This window comes from Barbus barbus, assembly GCF_936440315.1.
Source record: "Barbus barbus genome assembly, chromosome: 1".
Lineage (NCBI taxonomy): Eukaryota > Metazoa > Chordata > Actinopteri > Cypriniformes > Cyprinidae > Barbus > Barbus barbus.
In genome coordinates, this window is record NC_136729.1 from 39,923,643 (window position 1) to 39,943,572 (window position 19,930).

The window sequence follows — 19,930 nt, forward strand, 5'->3', positions numbered from 1 at the left end:
AACGTATTAATGGCTAAAGTTTGATTACACTGTAATCATAAAACTGTGCTACAATAATATGTGAGCAGTTAATAGTGATTTACACCTGAGAGACAAAGGGCCCTCCACTAATGGGCCATCACTATGACTGTGACTGTGAGGCAGGTAAAGAATGTTAAGAGAGTAAAATAATGGGGTTTTTGATTATTTGTATTTTATTTACAACACTGTATAAACAAAATATACACAAGGAAGGTCAAAGACAGATTATTGGGCACACTGATCTAAAGACAGAGACTTAAACAAAAAAAAAAATCTGTTAGCATATAGATATTAGGAGAAAATATATTATTACATTAGCAAACACTAATATTGGCAACTCATTACTCCTAAATAAATAAATAAATAAATATGATTTTGTAGTCATAAACACAAGCATGATCTGTATGTATTATACAATACAAAACATCTTAGATCTGAGAAACTAAATTATTGTTTAGCACGTTATAAACATCTACATTCGAACAGATATTCGTGAATAGAGTATTTCACTGTAAATTTTGGTCTAATGCATTCTTAGACTATAACTTTCTTAGTGTTACAGTGTAAACACTCATATTACTATTATAGTTTTATATTTTATAGAACATTAAAAAAACATCCTGGCCTCGTGAGACATTTAGATGGAATGAAATTAAACATACTTCAAAATGTTTCACTTGATTATACATTTAGTCAGGAATTATAATTTGGAAAAAGTCTAACTAGTAAAATGTATACAACCCGAATTCCACAAATGTTGGGATGTTTTTTTTAAAAATTTGAATAAAATGAAAACTAAAAGAATCACATAAATGTTTAAACTGAGAAATTACAATGCAATTTTTTGCACAAAATGAGCTCATTTCAAATTTGATGCCTGCCACAGGTCTCAAAATAGTTGGGACGAGGGCATGTTTACCATGGTATATCATCTCCTCTTCTTTTCAAAACAGTTTGAAGACGTCTGGGCATCGAGGTTATGAGTTTCTGGAATTTTGGTGTTGGAATTTGGTCCTATTCTTGCCTGATATAGGTTTCCAGCTGCTGAAGAGTTTGTGGTCATCTTTGGCGTATTTTTCGTTTAATGATGCGCCAAATGTTCTCTATAGGTGAAAGATCTGGACTGCAGGCAGGCTCTTCTACTACGAAGCCATGCTGTTGTAATAGCTGCAGTATGTGGTTTTGGATTGTCCTGCTGAAATACACAAGGCCTTCCTTGAAATAGACATCATCTGGAGGGGAGCATATGTCGCTCTAAAACCTTTATATACCTTTCAGCATTCATAGTGCCTTCCAAAACATGCAAGCTGCACATACCGTATGCACTTATGCACCCGCATACCATCAGAGATGTTGGCTTTTGAACTGAACGCTGATAACACGCTGGAAGGTCTCCCCCCTCTTTAGCCTGGAGGACATGGCTTCCGTGATTTCCAACAAGAATGTCAAATTTGGACTCGTCTGACCATAAAACACTTTTCCACTTTGAAACAGTCCATTGTAAATGAGCCTTGGCCCACAGGACACGATGGCGCTTCTGGACCATATTCACATATGGCTTCCTTTTTGCATGATAGAGCTTTAGTTGGCATCTGCAGATGGCACGGCGGATTGTGTTTACCGACAGTGGTTTCTGGAAGTATTCCTGGGCCCATTTAGTAATGTCAATGTCAGAATCATGCCGATGAGTGATGCAGTGTCGTCTGAGGGCCCGAAGACCAAGGGCATCCAACAAAGGTCTTCGAACTTGTCCCTTACGCACAGAGATTTCTCCACTTTTGATGATGTTATGCACTGTAGATGATGAGATTTGCAAAGCCTTTTCATTTTGACATTGAGGAACGTTGTTTTGTAAAGTATTTCACAAACTTTTTATGCACTCTTTCACAGATTGGAGAGCCTCTGTCCATCTTTACTTATGAGACTCTGCCTCTCTAAGACATCCCTTTTATATAATCATGGTACAGACCTGATGTCAGTTAACTTAATTTGTTTCTAGATATTCTCCGAGCTGAATCTTTTCAAAATGTCTTGCTTTTTCAGCCCTTTGTTGCCCCCGTGCCAACTTTTTTGAGACCTGTAGCAGGCATCAAATTTGAAATGAGCTCATTTAGTGGATAAAAGTGTAAAATTTCTCAGTTTTAACATTTATGTTCTCTGTGTTCTAATGTGAATAAAATATTGGCTCATGTGATTTGAAAGTCTTTTAGTTTTAATTTTATTCAAATTTAAAAAATGTCCCAACATTTCCGGAATTTGGATTGTACAAAGTTGTCACAATACCACAATAACAGCTAATGCAAGTAATAAAAAAAGACAGGACACACCAAGCCTACGGTCAGCCGACGGCGAGCGACGGTCAGGCTAGTTTGTTTGGTGTGTTCCACTCGTCGGATTTCATTGGCGGCAGTTTGCCCGATTCAACATGCAAAACGCATGTGTTAAGGCTGGAATACACTACCCGACTTTTAAAATCTGAACAGATTTTTAAAACACTAGGCATCATACACTTACTGACTTTGTAAATAGTGACAAAGGAAAACTGGGCATCATACACTACGCAACCGAGGATCATACACTACCAGACTTTAAAGCTGTTCGGATCACAACGAACTCAAGCAGAAACGTGCGCCTTGTTGATAGAAGACGCATGACAAATGAAAACATATGTGTTCTAAAATCGGCAGAAAATATCAAATATGTCTGTGTCTATGAGTCTGTGACCATCATACACTATGCGATTTTCTGTGGAATCTGTCAGCTGTAATCTGCAGACTGGCTCTGACTTTCCTCAATAGCGTCAACTTGTTCATACTGTAAAATCGGGGGAAAATCGGGGCAAAAATCGCATAGTGTATTCCAGGCTTTAGTTTGCCATCGGCTGTAGTCTGTGGGTGTGTTCGAGCACAGCTTTTTGATCGGACGCTTCCGACATGAGTCACAACACCGTCGGCTTTCGTCGCCGCTAGTTCTTTGAAGTCGGCTTGGTGTGTCCCAGCCTTTACGTAAATGTAAATGATGAAATAAAACCATGGTCCTTAGCAGCTGCATGTTTTTGGGAATAAAAAAAGCATATCAAGGAAAACAAAATTAATGTCTGTGGCTCATGATGATTGGGAAAAATGTTGCCATTGTTGGTCATTCCTTTGTCAGTTCCTGACAATTTTTCACAAATAAAAAAACTTTGAACCTTGAACACATTTTGAACTGCTGCACTGAGAATTGCCATAGTAACTCACGAGAAAACTGGAAAGTGTAATATACGTTTTTTTTCACCTTTTCTAAGTGAAGCAGGTTGAGGAGGTGATGAGAAGATACCTGATAGCAAATCCATTAATAATGTCACTGATTAAACCCACTGCCTATCACTCAATAACATGACATTGCACACATAGCATTATATTTGCCAGTATGACTCTCACAGTTTACTGGCTTGTGAATGAGCAGAACTTGCATGCAGCCACTACAAATCAAGCTTCTAGGGATTTGATTGTGGTTGTCTTGTGTTGAAATAATTATAGATATGCATTGGTGTCTGTCAGCTGAACGTGACCCACATTCTCTAATACTCCTCTGTGGTTGCATGGGAAAGTGAATATTTATAATGACAACAAAACAACTTCAGTTACATTTAAATGTTTCCAACAAATAAATCAACCACTTTCTTTCAGCTTATTGAACACTAAGTTCAAAACTACAGTGAAAACATCAAATTATCATGCAATGCTAGCCTAACCCACTCTGATTTGTTCGGTTGTCCTTCATAGGCATTAGAGATGCGCGGATGGGCTATTATTTCATCCGCAACCGCATCACAAAACTCATCATCCGTCCGCCATCCATCCGCACCAACGTTTTTGACCAATTTTTAAAACCGCACCCGCACGCCATCTGCTGATTGGGCTCTTTATTTGAATGGCTTATTCTTATTTTTAATTTTTATTATTAAATGAATGTTTCTTTATTGATTATTAGAGAATAGAGAATGACTTTAATGTAGACATGTAGTTAATCCAAACGTGCAAGCCAAATCCAGCATTAATTGACGACGCTTTGAAGTGACACTAAAGGATACGAAGATGTGTCTTTTCACTTGATTCGATTCCTCGGTCCTAGCGTCTTTTCCTTGCATCCTTCCCTCTGTTACGGGGCTGACGAGACGTGAGACGTGCGGATCCATGTGCAAAGCTTTATTAAGAAACATGGTCAGAAACAGGCAGGGTCAGACATCGGCAAACAGGTATGGCAAGGGCAAGACAGAGCAATCCGTGGAGCAAGCGTGGGTCAACGATCAGCGAACAGTATCCAAAGGGGCAAGGCAGAGAGATAATCCAGAGTCGAAAGCAATAATCCAAACGAGGTGCAAACACAGTCCAAACGGCAAGGCAAAGGGGTAAATCCAGGAAACACGGGCAGGGTCAGACACGGCAGGAAAACAAGGCAAGACAAGGACTAGAATTATGGCTCTGTAGAGTTGCTATCACTATGCGAGTGATATACGCTAACAATACTCGGCCCTGAGCAAGAGCAAGTCCCAGGCTTATATGGTGTGTGGTGGTGATTGGAAAATGGTGATCAGGTGTGTGTGATGTGTGAATGGTGACAGCTGTGATCTGTGCAATGGATTGTGGGAAATTGAGTCCAATGTGCTGTGAGTGTAAAAGTCACTGTGGTGAATGGGTGACCTCTAGTGGTGGTTGACAGGGAGAGCATGGACCAGATTCGTGACACCCTCGCATCCTGGAGGGGTGGAGCTAAGACACGAATAAAGGAAGCAAGGAAAGGAAACGAGGATGCACAAATAAGAAATGAGAAGCACCCTATAAAGCTCTCAGAATATCAGCAGTGAACTCCGTCTCCGATCAGCGCACAGGGACAAAAATAAATAAATAGCCTAAATTAAACGCACTGTACTGTACAATTTTTTTTTATTGTAGCCTAATAGAAAACGCATTTTGGCACATAATTTCAACATGCTGCTATTTAGCCTACTACTAAATGCCCATTTCACTTTATTTTTTAGCAAATAGATAGAAAGTTCGAATAAAATAAGTCATTTACATTATAGCCTATAATAATGTTCACATTTGTAGTTGTCCATAGCAACCCAAAAAACTTACCTGCTTGCCTTGCACATCTAATTAATGGGCACAGTTTTTCGACTATTTTTTTATTTATTTATTTTTAATTTTTTGCTGTGGATGTTATTGAGCTTGTAGAAATCGGAAACAACACCAATTCTGCGACACAGATGAACCTTTATTGATATCTCTATCAGACAATGCCTATTTTATATGCCAAAAGAAACAACAGGCAGTAAAAAAATATTAAAATAAATATCTTAATGTAGGCATAGGCTATAGTCGCATGTTTTGACAAACAGTTGAAAAAAATAAGAAACGTCATATCGTAGCTAAGCCTTATAGGCTCAGTCACCCCCACAAACTTAAATTAGAAAAATAAATATGCCATCCCTCTTTGAGCGAACATAAAGTCTGACCAGGCTAAATTGCCTGTATGACAAGTCTATGCCCCAATAACCCATGGACTTAGGATCATCCCCTCAAACTTGAAGCATAATGAAATACTACGCCATCACAGTTGCGACAAAGAAATTCTGGCAAAATATATGAAGGTAAAATGACGTCAATAATATTTGCATGTGCAGGGTAATATTTGTGAATGTGTACGTGACATTGCAAGCGTAAAATAAATTCGCATGCTAAAAAAGCAAGCGCGGAAAAAATGTAGGTCAGAAGAATACAGATCATATTTATTTCAAATTAATATGAAGTTGCAGTTTTTCAACACATGTTTTACATTTACAAAACATAGTACAATGATGCAAGTCCTGTTTTCTTGAGCTTATAACTTGATTTACACCTTTACAAAACTTATTTGCGCATGCGAATTTATTTTACGCTTGCAATGTCACGTACACATTCACAAATATTACCTATTTCCTTTGTTTTTAATTCTCCTTTTTTGAGTTTGTCACGTACCTCCTTCGCCGGCGTTGCCATCTCTGATAATAACAAGCAGTCGATCTGCATATACTCGATTAGTCATATTACTGCCTGATGAAAATTTGACTATTTCAAAGTGTGCTCGATTTTTTTGGATGTAGGTATAGTCAGATAATATTTAACAATGTATACATATATTTTTTTAATTTGATTGGTACAACCACCCGCCACCCGCCCGAATTTAATTTAAATATTATTTTTCGTCACGTCATCCGCCCGATCCGCGGTTTATCCGCGGAGTCCGCGGCTGTAACGCCAACCGCGCATCTCTAATAGGCATACATGATAGAAAATGTGTTCATAGTCATTGTAGGGCGAAATATATGGTGTTCAAATCTATTTGAAACCGTCGCAATGGGAATAATTTTCCAAAATTAAAGGCCACAATGGAAATAAGTTCTGCAACTTTGTGTTATCTTTGACAAAGAAGTTGTAGCGCAGCTGACTGCTACTTGCACAGAAGATGAAAAAAATAGCCTGTATCTCACAATGTCCCTGAAATTATTGTTTTGCTAAATTAAGATGGATTTTAGGCTAACACACGAACAATCCCACAACATTTAAACAAAAATATATTAGTCGATTTCCCACAGCAGGAGGGTCAGGTCTTCAGAGAAGAGCAATGAATTATGAATTAAATGATTCCTGAAATGTGATTACTTCATATTACCATAGTATGAGAAAGGAAATGATGAAGATGCATCAGTGTAATTTTTCATTTAAATAACAGCAAGAAACGTCTCAGGTTACGTATGTAACCATGGTTCCCTGAAGGGAACGAGACGCTGCCTCGAAACGCATATGGGAACGCCTTCAGCGTGACCAGGCTCTGAATATGATGTGTAATCAGTCAAATAAGGGCGAGGCGTCACGGTGACGTCACGACCAGGAAGCATATAAGCACGTGCGGCGGAGCCGGCTTCAGCTTCAAGTCATGAAGCAAGCGCTGGCAGGGATGCCGGAAGTGTGGCAACACGACGCAGCATCTCGTTCCCTTCAGGGAACCATGGTTACATACGTAACCTGAGACGTTCCCTTCCAGGAACTTCGAGCTGTGTCGAAACGCATATGGGAACGAGATACCAACGCCGCCAGACTGACAAGTCCCTGCCTGGTGTCAGGACGAAAGGACAGAGGAGCCGGGAGTGGCTCGGATGTCGAGGTCATAGAACCTAACGAAAGTCAGGGGCGTGGACCACCCAGCTGCGTTGCAGATGTCCTGCATGGAACACCTGCCCAGAAGGCCTTGGAGGCCGCCACACCTCGGGTTGAGTGCGCTCTGAGGCCTCGTATGCCAAAGCCATGGCACCCACAATCCACCTACTAAGAGGAGGGCTTCGTAGCAGGAAGACCCCTCCTAGGCGGACCATAGCACACAGGCAGCTGGTCCGACTTTCTCCACAGGGAGGACCTGTGGATGTATGCGTCTAGTGCTCGCACTGGACACATACGGTTGTGCTTCTCCTGGTCTGGCTCCCCGAAGGGAGGAGGACAGAAGGCCTGCAGTACGACCGGCTGTGGAATGACCGATGGGACCTTCGGAACATACCCCACGCAGGGGTAGAGGAATACTTTCGCCGAACCGGGCGCAAAGTGAATAGAGGCCGTAGTCAGGGCCTGAAGGTCACTCACCCTCCTCAGAGAGGTGATAGCCAATAAGAAAACGGTCTTGATAGTGAGGAGTCTCTCAGTTATCACCTGTATGGGCTCGAAAGGTGCAATGCACAGAGCCTCCAGAACCACAGCCAGGTCCCACGTAGGGACGCGAGATCGTACCGGAGGCCTCAGCCTCAGCGCACCGCGGAGGAAACGTGTAACTAGGGGGTGTCTACCCACTGACTGGCCACCAATAAGGGCGTGGTATGACGAAATAGCTGCCACGTAGACCTTAACAGTGGAATGGGTTACCCCTGCGGAGAAACGGGCCTGCAGGAACTCCAGTACTGCACCAACGGGGCAGTTGACTGGGTCGAGCATGGCGGTCCCCGCACCAAGAAGTGAAGAGCCTCCACTTCAAGGCGTACAGTTTCCTCATTGAGGGAGCTCTGGATTGGAGGATGGTCTCGACAACCTCGGTTGACAGCCCGGAAGCTATGAGTTGTGCCCCCTCAGGGGCCACACCACAGCTTCCATAACTCCGGGTGAGGGTGCACCTCGGTGCCCCCGGCCTGTGAGAGGAGGTCCCTCCTGACGGGCACTTCCCACGGAGTGCCGTCGAGGAGAGATATCAGGTCCGAGACATACTCGACCCGGCCAGAACGGCGCTACCAACGGTAGACTGACCTCGTCCCGGCGCACTCTCGCCAGAACTCCCGGGAGCAGAGCGATCGGGGGGAAGGCGTACAGACGGAGCCTCGGCCATGTCTGTACCATAGCGTCCAGTCCCGGAGGAGCTGGAGGAACCAGAGGGGACATTGCGCTGACTCTCGAGTGGCGAAGAGGTCCACCTGTGCCTGGCCAAAACCTTCCACGTCTGCTTCACCCCTCCGGGTGAAGCATCCATACCCCGGGCCTCGGCCCCTGTCTCGACAGGACGCCTGCTCCCACATAAAGATGCCCAGGAATGTGCACAGCTCTCAGTGATAGGAGCTTGCCCTGGGACCACACAAGGATCTGGTGTGCCAGCTTATACAAGGGGCACGACCGCAGACCTCCTTGGTGGTTGATGTAAGAGACCACTGCCGTGCTGTCGGTGCGCACCAGCACGTGGTGATCTCTTAGGTCTGGGAGGAAGTGCTTGAGCGCACGGAACACAGCTAGGATCTCTAGCTGGTTGATATGCCACGTCAGGTGACGACCACTCCACAGACCGCGGGCAGGGTGGCCACTCATGACCGCACCCCAACCGGTGAGGGAAGCGTCCGTCGCTAGCGAGACGCGGCGACAAGGAGCTCCCAGCACCGGGCCCCGGGACAAGAACCAAGGATTCCTCCACATGTCTAAGGCACGGACAGCGGCGTGACACTTTGACAGCGCGGAGCGAGTCTCCCCTCAGGGAGACCCCCTTGGTCTTGAGCCACCACTGTAGGGGCCTCATGTACAGCAGGCCAGAAGGAATCACGCTGGACGCAGCTGCCATGAGCCCAAGCAGTCTCTGAAACTGCTTGACAGTGAATGGCTGGCCTTCTCACACTCTCTCGACTGCCGTGAGGATCGACTCGATCCGAGCAGGGGTCAAACGAGCCTGCATCGTGGTCGAATCCCACACTACACCTGGATAAGTGGTTCTCTGAGCTGGAGAAAGCACACTTTCCTTGGCGTTTAGTCTTAACCCCCCAAATCTTTCATGTGGGCGAGAACGACACCTCGATGCCGAATCGCCGCCCGCTCTAATTGAGCGAGGATCGACCAATTGTCGATATAATTGAGTATGCGGATGCCCTGCAGTCGCAACGGGACCAGTGCCGCATCCACACACTTGGTGAAAGTGCGGGGTGAGAGTGCTAGGCCGAGGGGAAGAACCCGATACTGATACGCTTTGCCCCCGAAAGCGAACCTCAGGAACTCCCTGTGAGAGGGAAGGATGGGTACATGGAAATAGACATCTTTGAGGTCTGTCGTGACAAATCAGTCCTCGGACCTGATTTGAGACACGATCTGCCTGACAGTGAGCATCTGGCGTGGACTTCGTGAGGAGGAACCAACTCGATGGCTTCCTTCCTCAGCAAAGTATCGACTTCCTGTTCCAAGACCAGAGCCTGCTCGGGGCGGACCGTAGTCACACAGACCCCGTTGAACAGCGGAGGTGGCCCATCGAACTGGATGGAATAGCCAGCCTCTACCGTCCGCAGGACCCAAAGAGACACATTCGGCAGTCGCTGCCAGGCTGCCAAACGATCTACTAAGGGAATCAGTCTCTCGAGACTGACCTCTGGTGTTAGAGAAGCGGCCAGACCACTGCCTCGCTGCGGCGCACCGGCAGGAGACGCGTAATCTGGCGGCCGAGGCGAGTTTCTCAGGTCCGCTGAAATCACAGGCGGAAGAACCTGAGAGTAATACTCGCTGGGACCTGCTGTGCCCTGGAACTGCAGGGTTGACAGACAAATCCCCGGAGGGCACCGAGGGGAGACGGTCACCGTGTGCCGCGGTGTAAGCTGCTCCACCCCAGTAGGGGTCGTCCTCCGTAGTCCTGGGGCTCACCCGTCAGGACCTCTGAACAAACCAGACCCTGCAAGGCAGGACCCAAAGAGACACATTCGGCAGCTTGCTGCCCAATGATCTTCTAAGGGAATCAGTCTCTCGAGACTGACCTCTGGGTTCAGAGAAGCGGCCAGACCGCTGTCTCGATGCGGCGCACCGGAATGAGACGCGTAATCTGGCGGCTGAGGCGAGTTTCTCGGCTCCGCGCTGCCGGGCGGACAAACCTGAGAAATATACTCGCTGGGACCGGCTGTGCCCTGGAACAGCGGCAGGGTCAGCAGACAAGTCCCTGGAGGGCACCGAGGTGAAGTGGTCACCGAGTGCCGCGGTGCAAGCCACTCCACCTCAGTAGAGTTTAGAGAGCGCGCATACCCTCTGCTCACCAAAGATGTTGTAAGCAGAGCAGGAGCCTTCAAAGGCGATGCCGTAGAGGGAGACAGATAGCTCGCAAGCGTCTGTTCAACCCACGGCATCGCCGCATACCCGCGCTCATTCAGTTCCCGCGGGAACGAATGGCCGGGACGAAAAGATTTCACCCGCAATCTCGACACCTCGGTGAGGAGATCGGGGAAAACGGAAGGCTCCTGTGTAGAAGTAGCTCTCTGGGGCGAGAGAGGCGGCGAAACCTCGTCAACGCTCGTCACATCAACCTCCTCGGAGGAAGAGAGACGAAGCGTTGAGCACTCGTCTCGGGGGGAAGAGACCGCTTCCGAACCGAGAGTCGGGGCACCAGATCAGGCGCGGGAGGAGATAGGGACATGCCCGTCTGACTCTCGCCAGCCAGATCAGCCTTTTTCTTTTTTTTTCTCTCTCTGCAAGCCCCGCAAGCGCAGCCGCCGCTCTGCCTTTTTTCTCTCTTTTTTACGGCAGAAGCGGGACCGTCTTATTTTTCTCTTTGTGCTTGTGCAAACACTGCAGCTTACAAAGCTCATAGTTATATCATATTGGGGTGACAGAGGCGGCAAAACCTCGTGAACGCTCGTCACATCAACCTCCTCAGAGGAAGAGAGACGAAGCATTGAGCCCTCGTCTCGGGGGAAGAGACCGCTTCCACACCGAGAGACGGTGCGCCAGATCTGGCGGATACGGGAGGATATAAGAACATGCCCGTCTCACACTCGCCAGCCAGATCAGCCTGCGAGCCCCACGAGTGCAGCCGCCGCTCTGCCTCGGCAGCAGCGAGACCGGCACCGCGTGGGGAGCTCGCGAAGGCTCCCTTCTCGAAGAGAGCCCTCCGGGTGTGGAGACCGATTCTGCGTGCTCCGCACCCAGGCAGACCACGCACAAATCATGTGTGTCCTCGCTCGTGATATAGCGAGGGCAAGGATGCACACATGACTTAAAACGTGGTCTGAAAGCTTCACCCCTGAGCTTGCCCTTGGCTTTGGCATGATACTGAATGCTTTCCACTTAAAACTAGGACAAACAACAGTAAATAAGACTGACACACACAGAGCGCTTCGCTGAATGACAAAAAGCTGAAGCCGGCTCTGCCGCACGTGCTTATATGCTTCCTGGTCGTGACGCCTCGCCCTTATTTGACTGATTACACATCATATTCAGAGCCTGGTCACGCTGAAGGCGTTCCCATATGCGTTTCGACGCAGCTCGAAGTTCCTGGAAGGGAACACTTAGTTACAGAAGGTGTTATTGGTTTTTATAAGCTATGTCGGGTGCAGTTGTATGATATCTAAATAAAACTGCAATTGATAGTTTTCATGTGACGTCACACCCTTATAGGAACGCCCACCAGGAGGCCAAAATGAAGCTTTGCTCCGCTGACCAACGGTTAATTTTTAACAAAATTATTTTTAATCAAATACACACAAAAATATATCAAAATGACCAGCTTGGCGAGTATTCACCTAAGCACTTAGCACAGTCTTAAATGTCCATAGCCTAAACAGTAGGGAGAAATTTGTCTAAGGTGTGTTTATATAGTGGATCCGTGCATTAATTATTAAAGTGACAATAGCCTAATAAACTTACAGATGTCTTTGTCATTAATGTTGTTCAAACAACAAAAGAAAAAGGGGAAAAAAATTAAATAAAATCACTCTCTGCTTTTGAATAAATAATTTTAGTAGCTTTAATAAGCATAAATCTGTCAATTTATACAGTGAAAAGTATTCAGTGTTATTTCACATATGTGACCCTGGACCACAAAACCAGTCTTAAGTCGCTGGGGTATATTTGTAGCAATAGCCAAAAATACATTGTATGGGTCAAAATTATAGTTTTTTTTATGCCAAAAATCATTAGGATATTAGGTAAAGATCATGTGCCATGAAGATATTTTGTTAATTTTTTACCATAAATGTATCAACTTCATTTTTGGTTAGTAATATGCATTGTTAAGAACTTAATTTGGAAAACTTTAAAGGTGATTTTCTCAATATTTAGATTTTTTGGCACCCTCAGATTCAAGATTTTCAAATAGTTGTATCTCGGCTAAATATTGCTCTATCCTAACAAACCATACATCTATGGAAAACATATCTATTCAGCTTTCAGATGATGTATAAATCTCAATTTAGAAAAATTGACACTTAAGACTGGTTTTGTGGTCCAGGGTCACATATGATTAACCTTAATCATATTTCTCATATGATTACCTATTAAAGCCAAAGGCAAAGTTACTTTTTCAAGAAAACAAATAACACATTTTCAGTGTATTCTTTCATAAAATTCACTGGAAAAAAAATCACCATGTTAAAAGAACAAATTATGGCCCTTTAGCATGTTCAGCAGTAAATGGGGTCTTTAGACTTGTACACTAATCAAGAATTCAGATAATGTTTCATGGTTTTAAAGTGTGTCTAATTTGATCCAAGGATCTCAGGTGGTTGCTGTTTCTTTGGTTAGTGGGTGGGTTAATCTGCTAATAATTTTCAGTTAGTGATACTGAAGGCTGTTTGAATCCAGCGCTTCTGTTACAAATGTAGTTAGGAGCTGTGCATTTATGCTGAAGAAACAATTTCTTCAATGTTTATTGAATGTACTGTACATTCAATCTTACGTTTTTGTAGTGTCCTTCATTCACTGTGTAATTATAATCAGTGTAATTATTAAATACAAGCTGTTACTTTATTTAATCTTAACATTTCTCCTTATATCCGATGCTCATCTGCTTATAAAGGAAGACTAAAATGGAAAAATACTAATATTGCTGCATATTTTGTTCCTTGTATCACAGTCACCAACATTTAATCTGAGAGAATTGAACATCTTTCGAATATGACAATGTAGCTGAAATCAGAGGCTTAAGGATTTGTATGAAATTTCACTCCGCAGGAAGCAGCCCATTTTTGGTTATACAAAAGGTAAATGTCTCATTTAAATCCATGTTTCATGTGTTCATAAGAATGGGGTTTACTAGAAGAGGCTGGATTTGTGTCTACATTCCTTTTTGCTGTGTGATAATGATAGAGTGGGTAGAAATAATTTTGAGAATTTGTAGTTTTGTAGCTGAACCCATTTATTTGTTGATCATTTCATTAAATTTTCTAATGGAAAAGGGGTGTTTACACTGAGGTGTTTTTGTTTTTGTTTTGTTTTATTAAAAAAGGAAAGGAAAATGCACACAGACACAATAGTTCGGATTATTAGACTGAACATCACATCTGTTGTATGACAGAATTGCCTGAAGCCTGTAAACTAAGTTGAGCTCTGATAGGTTTGAAAGTGTTCTAAATGCCACTGAAAAACGTTTGCAGTGCTTCTGTAAATTTAAAATATTTACTTAAGTGACTTCTCTTGAAAATATATTATTAGATGAAGTGTATTAATTGCTATTGATTATGACTACAATACATGCTTTTTTGCTTTTGTTCATCAACAGCTCTGTTAAGGATTATTGCATGGCACCAGTAGTTTTTTTATTAACATCGATTTGTATTTCATATTAAATAAATTCCAAAAATACATAAGAATAGGATGAAACTATGTCCATACTACAAGTGCACCAGTCTCAGTAATGTTGAAAAGTTTCAATATGATTATTTTTAGATGCAATTACCCGCTACTCATCTTTAATTTGACTGAAGTGCTCACACAAATGACAATTTAATTGGTCTGACACAGCAGGTAAATCAATTATTCTATATCATAACAGCAGAATTCAAATTAAGGACTCCCACTATATCAAATAACGTTTTGTAAAATGAATTAAACTATGTATTTGTTCAAATAATAATAATAAAAAACATTTATAAAAAAAAATCTAAATCAGGCAGGTTTTGGGGTTTTAATTTTTTGTGACTCTGATAATAATGGTACACATTTATCTACACAAGCAAACATACTGTCGGTCCTCTGTCGCGTGTGTTACGTGTTCCTGCCTCTTGTGTCCTTATTTGGTTTGTTTCCTGTCCTCGTCTAGTCTGATGTAATCAGTTAATTCTTGTCTAGCCGTGTTTGTAAATTGTCTGATTATCCGGTGTATATTAGTCCTGTCTGTTCTGTTTGATTTCGTCTGGTCTACTCTTTACCCCTGGTGTTTCCTGTTTGTAAGCCTTGCCTTGTCCTGCCATGTCTTGTCTTTAATCTTCAGTAAAGACTATATTTTGAGTTACATCCTCGTCTGCGTGTTCCTTGTTCCTCCCTGCTGTGTGCACCATATGAGAGTGTTCTGCAAATTTTTAGCTCTGGGACTTGCCACCTAATGTCCATATACATCTTATGAGGGTCACACCAATCAGTGCAGACTGACACCTGGGCCCCAGGGCCCTTTATCCCATCTGTTTGAGGGTTTATCTGATAACATTCTTCACCTGTGAAGTCTGTGAAGCCTCTGGACTATGGGTCCCTTCATCTCTCTGTTGGAGACTCTGATTCTCAAAGCTGTCAAATAAAGGGTGAAATCAGTGACTCTAACAGAGGAGAGTACACAAGAAGGGCTATCCCTCTTCCTTCTGGAGTCAGTTCAGTTCCTAGGGGAGAGTAACAGAGTAATTAAGGTAGATTGGCTGCTATCTGTGTTTTAGAGCTACAGGACTGCTGAGATTATGATTTTCTTTTTATTATTACATTCAGCATAGTTGTCTCACATTCATTTCTAAAGTTGATTAAATAGGACAATGTGAAAATTTTAATCAAACCATGAAAAGACCATTGGCTGGTACTTGGGTTCTTAAGGAAAACTGTATTATAAAATACACTGCCACTCTCTAAATCCCAGCCAAATTAAAATGTGAAGATATATTACTAAGGAAAATTACTAGAGTTAGTGGCATATCACTCTCTCTTTCACATATCGTTGTGTGAAAAATAGATTAAAATGCCACTAACACTAAACTTTAGTACCATCATTTATTTTTCTTGTTTATATACAGTATTATATACAATTTATTTATTTGACATTTATTTTGTGTAGTATACATTTATTGTAATTTTTGGGATAAATTTTCTGTTGCTTATGAAGAAGGGCAAGCTGTGGTACAGTTGTCAGCTGCCTCTGTTTAAATGCCTGAAAATTCTGTAATTGAATTCTATGGGATTGCCAGATGTCGAGTGCATACTTGTGTGTACTGGCAAATGTGTCTTTTTTTTTTTAAACAGCTGCTCTTCAATTTGTCTTTTTTTTCAGGTGTGCAGAGGCAAGTTGTGCACTGTGTGGAGAGAACATCTGGAATCGTCGAGGAACATTACTGTGATCCATCTACTAGGCCAGATGACAAGCAAAGTAACTGCAATAAGGGGGCATGTCCTGCTATGTGAGTTTTACTGCTGGACAGTCCTGTAGTTTACACACCCATCAGCAGCAGTCCGCTAGATTGCTTTTAAAGGCAATCATCAGTGCAGTAAGAGTGCAGTAAATTCCTGTGATGTTTTTGTGTCATCAGATGGTGGGTTGGAGAGTGGCAGAAGTGCTCATCTAGCTGTGGGGACATTGGGCTTAGTAAGAGAACAGTGCTGTGTATTCGGAGCCTTGGGCTGGATGAGCAACGAGCGCTTCAGCCAGCTGAATGTCAACACTTGCCTAAGCCGGAGTCAATTGTTCGGTGTAACACACATGTGTCCTGTCCTGCTGACTGGACCACTGGAAGCTGGTCAGAGGTGAGCATATATTAGCCACAAGGAACATCTCTTGCAGTTCAAATAGTGACCAGACTATATACTGTATGATTATGATTAATATTTTTTATAAAGCATACAGAATGATCTCTGAAGAAAGGTTTTACTGAGATTAGCATTTTAGCAGAACTAACAAAACATGGAATAGTATTATCATGCTTATCGGACATATAATAACATCAATGTACTATGGTCTATAAACATGAAAATCCTTCAGTTCCATGATATGTCACTTCACCAATATATTACCTGCTATTATACTCTGAAAAATAGTAAAATGACTATGTCACTTATGTAAAGTGCATTTTATTTTAGTCTAATCAAAAATCATGGTTTTTGGTTTAAGCACCTCATAGAAAAAATTAAGAAACAATTTTGTTTAAATAGTATTTTGACGATGTGTTGGTGTACAGAAAACGGAAGAAATTATTATAGGTTTTATTAATTATTAAATTTTTTTTAGTAAATAGCAGCAAAATTTAAACAATAAAACCCATTTAAAGTTGTATTCATTTATAGTAAGTCAGCTACTTTGACTAGCAATGTTTTTAGTTTTATCTTAAATTATTATTGCCAATTTAGCTTTTGTTTATGGTGAAATTAATTGTAAAAAAAAGCCTATATATGACCCTGGACCACAAAACCAGTCTTAAGTATAAATTGTTCGAAATTGAGATTTATACATCATATGAAATCTGAATAAATAAGCTTTCCATTGATGTATGGGTTGTTAGGATCGGACAATATTTGGTCGAGATACAACTATTTGAAAATCAGGAATCTGAGGGTGCAAAGAAATCGAAATATTGAGAAAAATCACCTTTAAAGTTGTCCAAATGAAGTTCTTCGCAATGCAGATTACTAATCAAAAATGAAGTTTTAATATTTACGGTAGGAAATTTCTTGATCTTTACTTAATATCCTAATGATTTTTGGCATAAAAGAAAAATCGATAATTTTGTCCCACACAATGTATTTTTGGCTATTGCTACAAATATACCCCAGTGATTTAAGACTGGTTTTGTTGTCCAGGGTCACATATATGTATTGATCAACTTTATGTAACAGTTTTGATTACTGTATTGATTATTGTATGATATTAAATCATCTTTATTTTGTATTAATGTATTTTGTTTTCTTTCAGAAAATAAATATTTTATATTAATATTAAATCAAAATTTAAGGTTTTAATGAAACCATACATAATTTGAGCGCGGGGGGGGGGGGGGGGGGGGGGGGTTGTAACAAATTACAATTGAATTGAATTCGAAAATAAAGTATTTTATTTTCAACATACTTGCTATTGTACCAGTACAGTACATTTGAACAGAGAAAACATTCATCTTCACATTCATTCTGTCAATACTACAAACACTACACATGCTTGATTATTCCTTGCTTTCAGAGTTAATAAAAGGTCTTTTTGCTTTACTTACAAAAATATACAAAACTGTTTTGATGACTCATTGTTATACAAAATGGCCTCATTTTATATTTAAATCATCGTGAGACAATTTTCGGACTTTGACAGCTCTTACGCACTGCTTCTTCTACAGTGTTCAGTGAGCTGTGCAGCTGGTTTCCAGATACGTGACGTGACCTGCAGCTGGAATACTGGTATGGACTGTGATCCGAAAGCCAAGCCTAATTCAACTAATCCATGCTATCTTGAGGACTGCCCCATTAATTCGGACACCTTTGGCAATGACTGGTCAGGAAGTGGAGCATCCAGCAAAGAAGTTTTCAATGAGATAAAAGTTATACCCCACTTTAGTACAACTAAAAATCAGCCCAGGGGCAATGCTGACCTCAATGACATTATAGAAGATGATTTCTCACATTATAGTAATGTTGAAAAGTCCTCTGACAATTCTATTGTGAAAAATCTTCAAGTTGATGATTTTTATTATGACTACAATTTTATAAGATTCCATGAGGATCTGTCGAATGACTTTGATAAAGATGAAAATGATATGTTTGATAACTCAGGAATAAAACATGGAGAAGTTTCTTTGACAGGGACAGATGTCCCTGTAACTACCTCATCGCCATCCACCACTGCGGACCAACAGAATTCCACCACTATGCGCTCTGACAGCATTACAAACAAGGGTACTGAAGGTCATGAACCTCAAAAGAAAGATGTACTAGATGAAATTAATGATGAGCTATTTGCTGAGGATTACTTCCTGCCTGTCACTACAACAACTGAATCGTCCTCTGCAGTTACCAGGTTATTTAGCAATTGGAAGGACAATGATAGTGACTTCAGTATTACAAGGAAACCTCCATCAACTGCAGATGTGTCCACTCAGGACAAGCAGACATTATCCTATGAAACTGAGCCAAACATATTTTTGACTCCTGAACCACATACAAATTTGAACAGAAACTCAAATAACCATGACAATTACAAAGGCCATCAAAAAGATAAAACCATAACGGCAATAACTGCAGATGAGAATGAAGAGGAGTTTGGCGAAGATGTCCCTGGAGGTGAAAGTGAACCACACCATGGCACTCACAATAGTGAACCTCCTTTAGATTATGTGTTTAAATTTGAAATTTATGAGAACAGATATATTCATAATCCCACTACTCCATTGCAGTGGAGTACGGCCTCACCAACAGTCTCACTGAGTGCAACTTCTCAACCATTGGAGCATCTCATCAGTGCTTCCAGTGATGACTTTGCAAAATATAAAGTTCTGACGGAACCATCATTTAACACTAAGGAGAGAGAATTCACTGTAAGAGAGTTCACTACAACCCCAGATAGCCTTTCTCAAGAGTATGTTCCTTCTCCAACTTCCTCTGTCCCAGCCAAACATTACAGTAGCATGACGTCAGCAGCTGGAACGACAGCTCTACCTCCTACAGAAATGGAAAGTGATTTCGAGTCCCTGCTCTTCACTCCAAGTGATAATCCAGACACTACAATTGCTACAGAGACTCAAAGTTGGTATTCCAGAGCCATTGCACCACCCAAAACTAATGGGCCAAGAATAGAGCCTTGGGGAACACCGGTCCCCTTACCTCGCTGGACAGAGATTGACAACAATGAGATTATTATTGCCCGAATGCTGAGACCTGCTGGGCTAAATCCCTCTCGGTCTACTCCTACTGAGCAGCCATCTCAGGGCACTAGCAGTGAGCATTCAGTGCATTCTTCTAGCCCTCCGAAGCCCACTGGGCTGGTCATGCCTTCTCTTTCCCCATCAGCTTCCCCTGCACACTGGAAAAAAGGCAACTGGAGTGCTGTGAGTAGTTAATTATGCATTCCTCACATTCTCTAGATACGAAACCAGCATGAACTGAGAAACAGTAGTCGGCCACAAAGATAAAAGTCCTTGAATTATGCTGACACCACAGCATTCGATTTAAACAGAAACATAACTTTAACTTTCAGGTAATGAAATTAGTTTCATGTTATTCTAGCAACAACAAATGGATATGAAGGATTGCATGGCACCACTATCCATCCTTAAATCTGATTGTGCATGAGTGTGCACACATACAAAAGGTTTTATAAACTGAAGATTGAAATTGGGAAATGCTAAGTTTATAAGAATATTGTTGGAGCCCATAACCTCTAACTTGTAACCTAACTCTAAAATTTGAATAATGAGAATGTTTATCCAGGAACATGTCCTACTTGAATAAATCAC

General features: G+C 42.1%; 1 protein-coding gene across 1 annotated transcript in view; it reads left to right on the top strand.

Moving 5' to 3' along the window:
- LOC306847385 (A disintegrin and metalloproteinase with thrombospondin motifs 7-like) overlaps window positions 1-19,930 on the top strand; it is a 94,491-nt gene that overhangs the window by 55,867 nt on the left and 18,694 nt on the right. Inside the window, exons 17-19 of the mRNA XM_079381311.1 lie at window positions 15,775-15,901; window positions 16,031-16,244; window positions 17,819-19,522. Coding sequence (XP_079237437.1) covers window positions 15,775-15,901; window positions 16,031-16,244; window positions 17,819-19,522 — 2,045 coding nt within the window. The remainder of the gene's footprint in view (window positions 1-15,774; window positions 15,902-16,030; window positions 16,245-17,818; window positions 19,523-19,930) is intronic.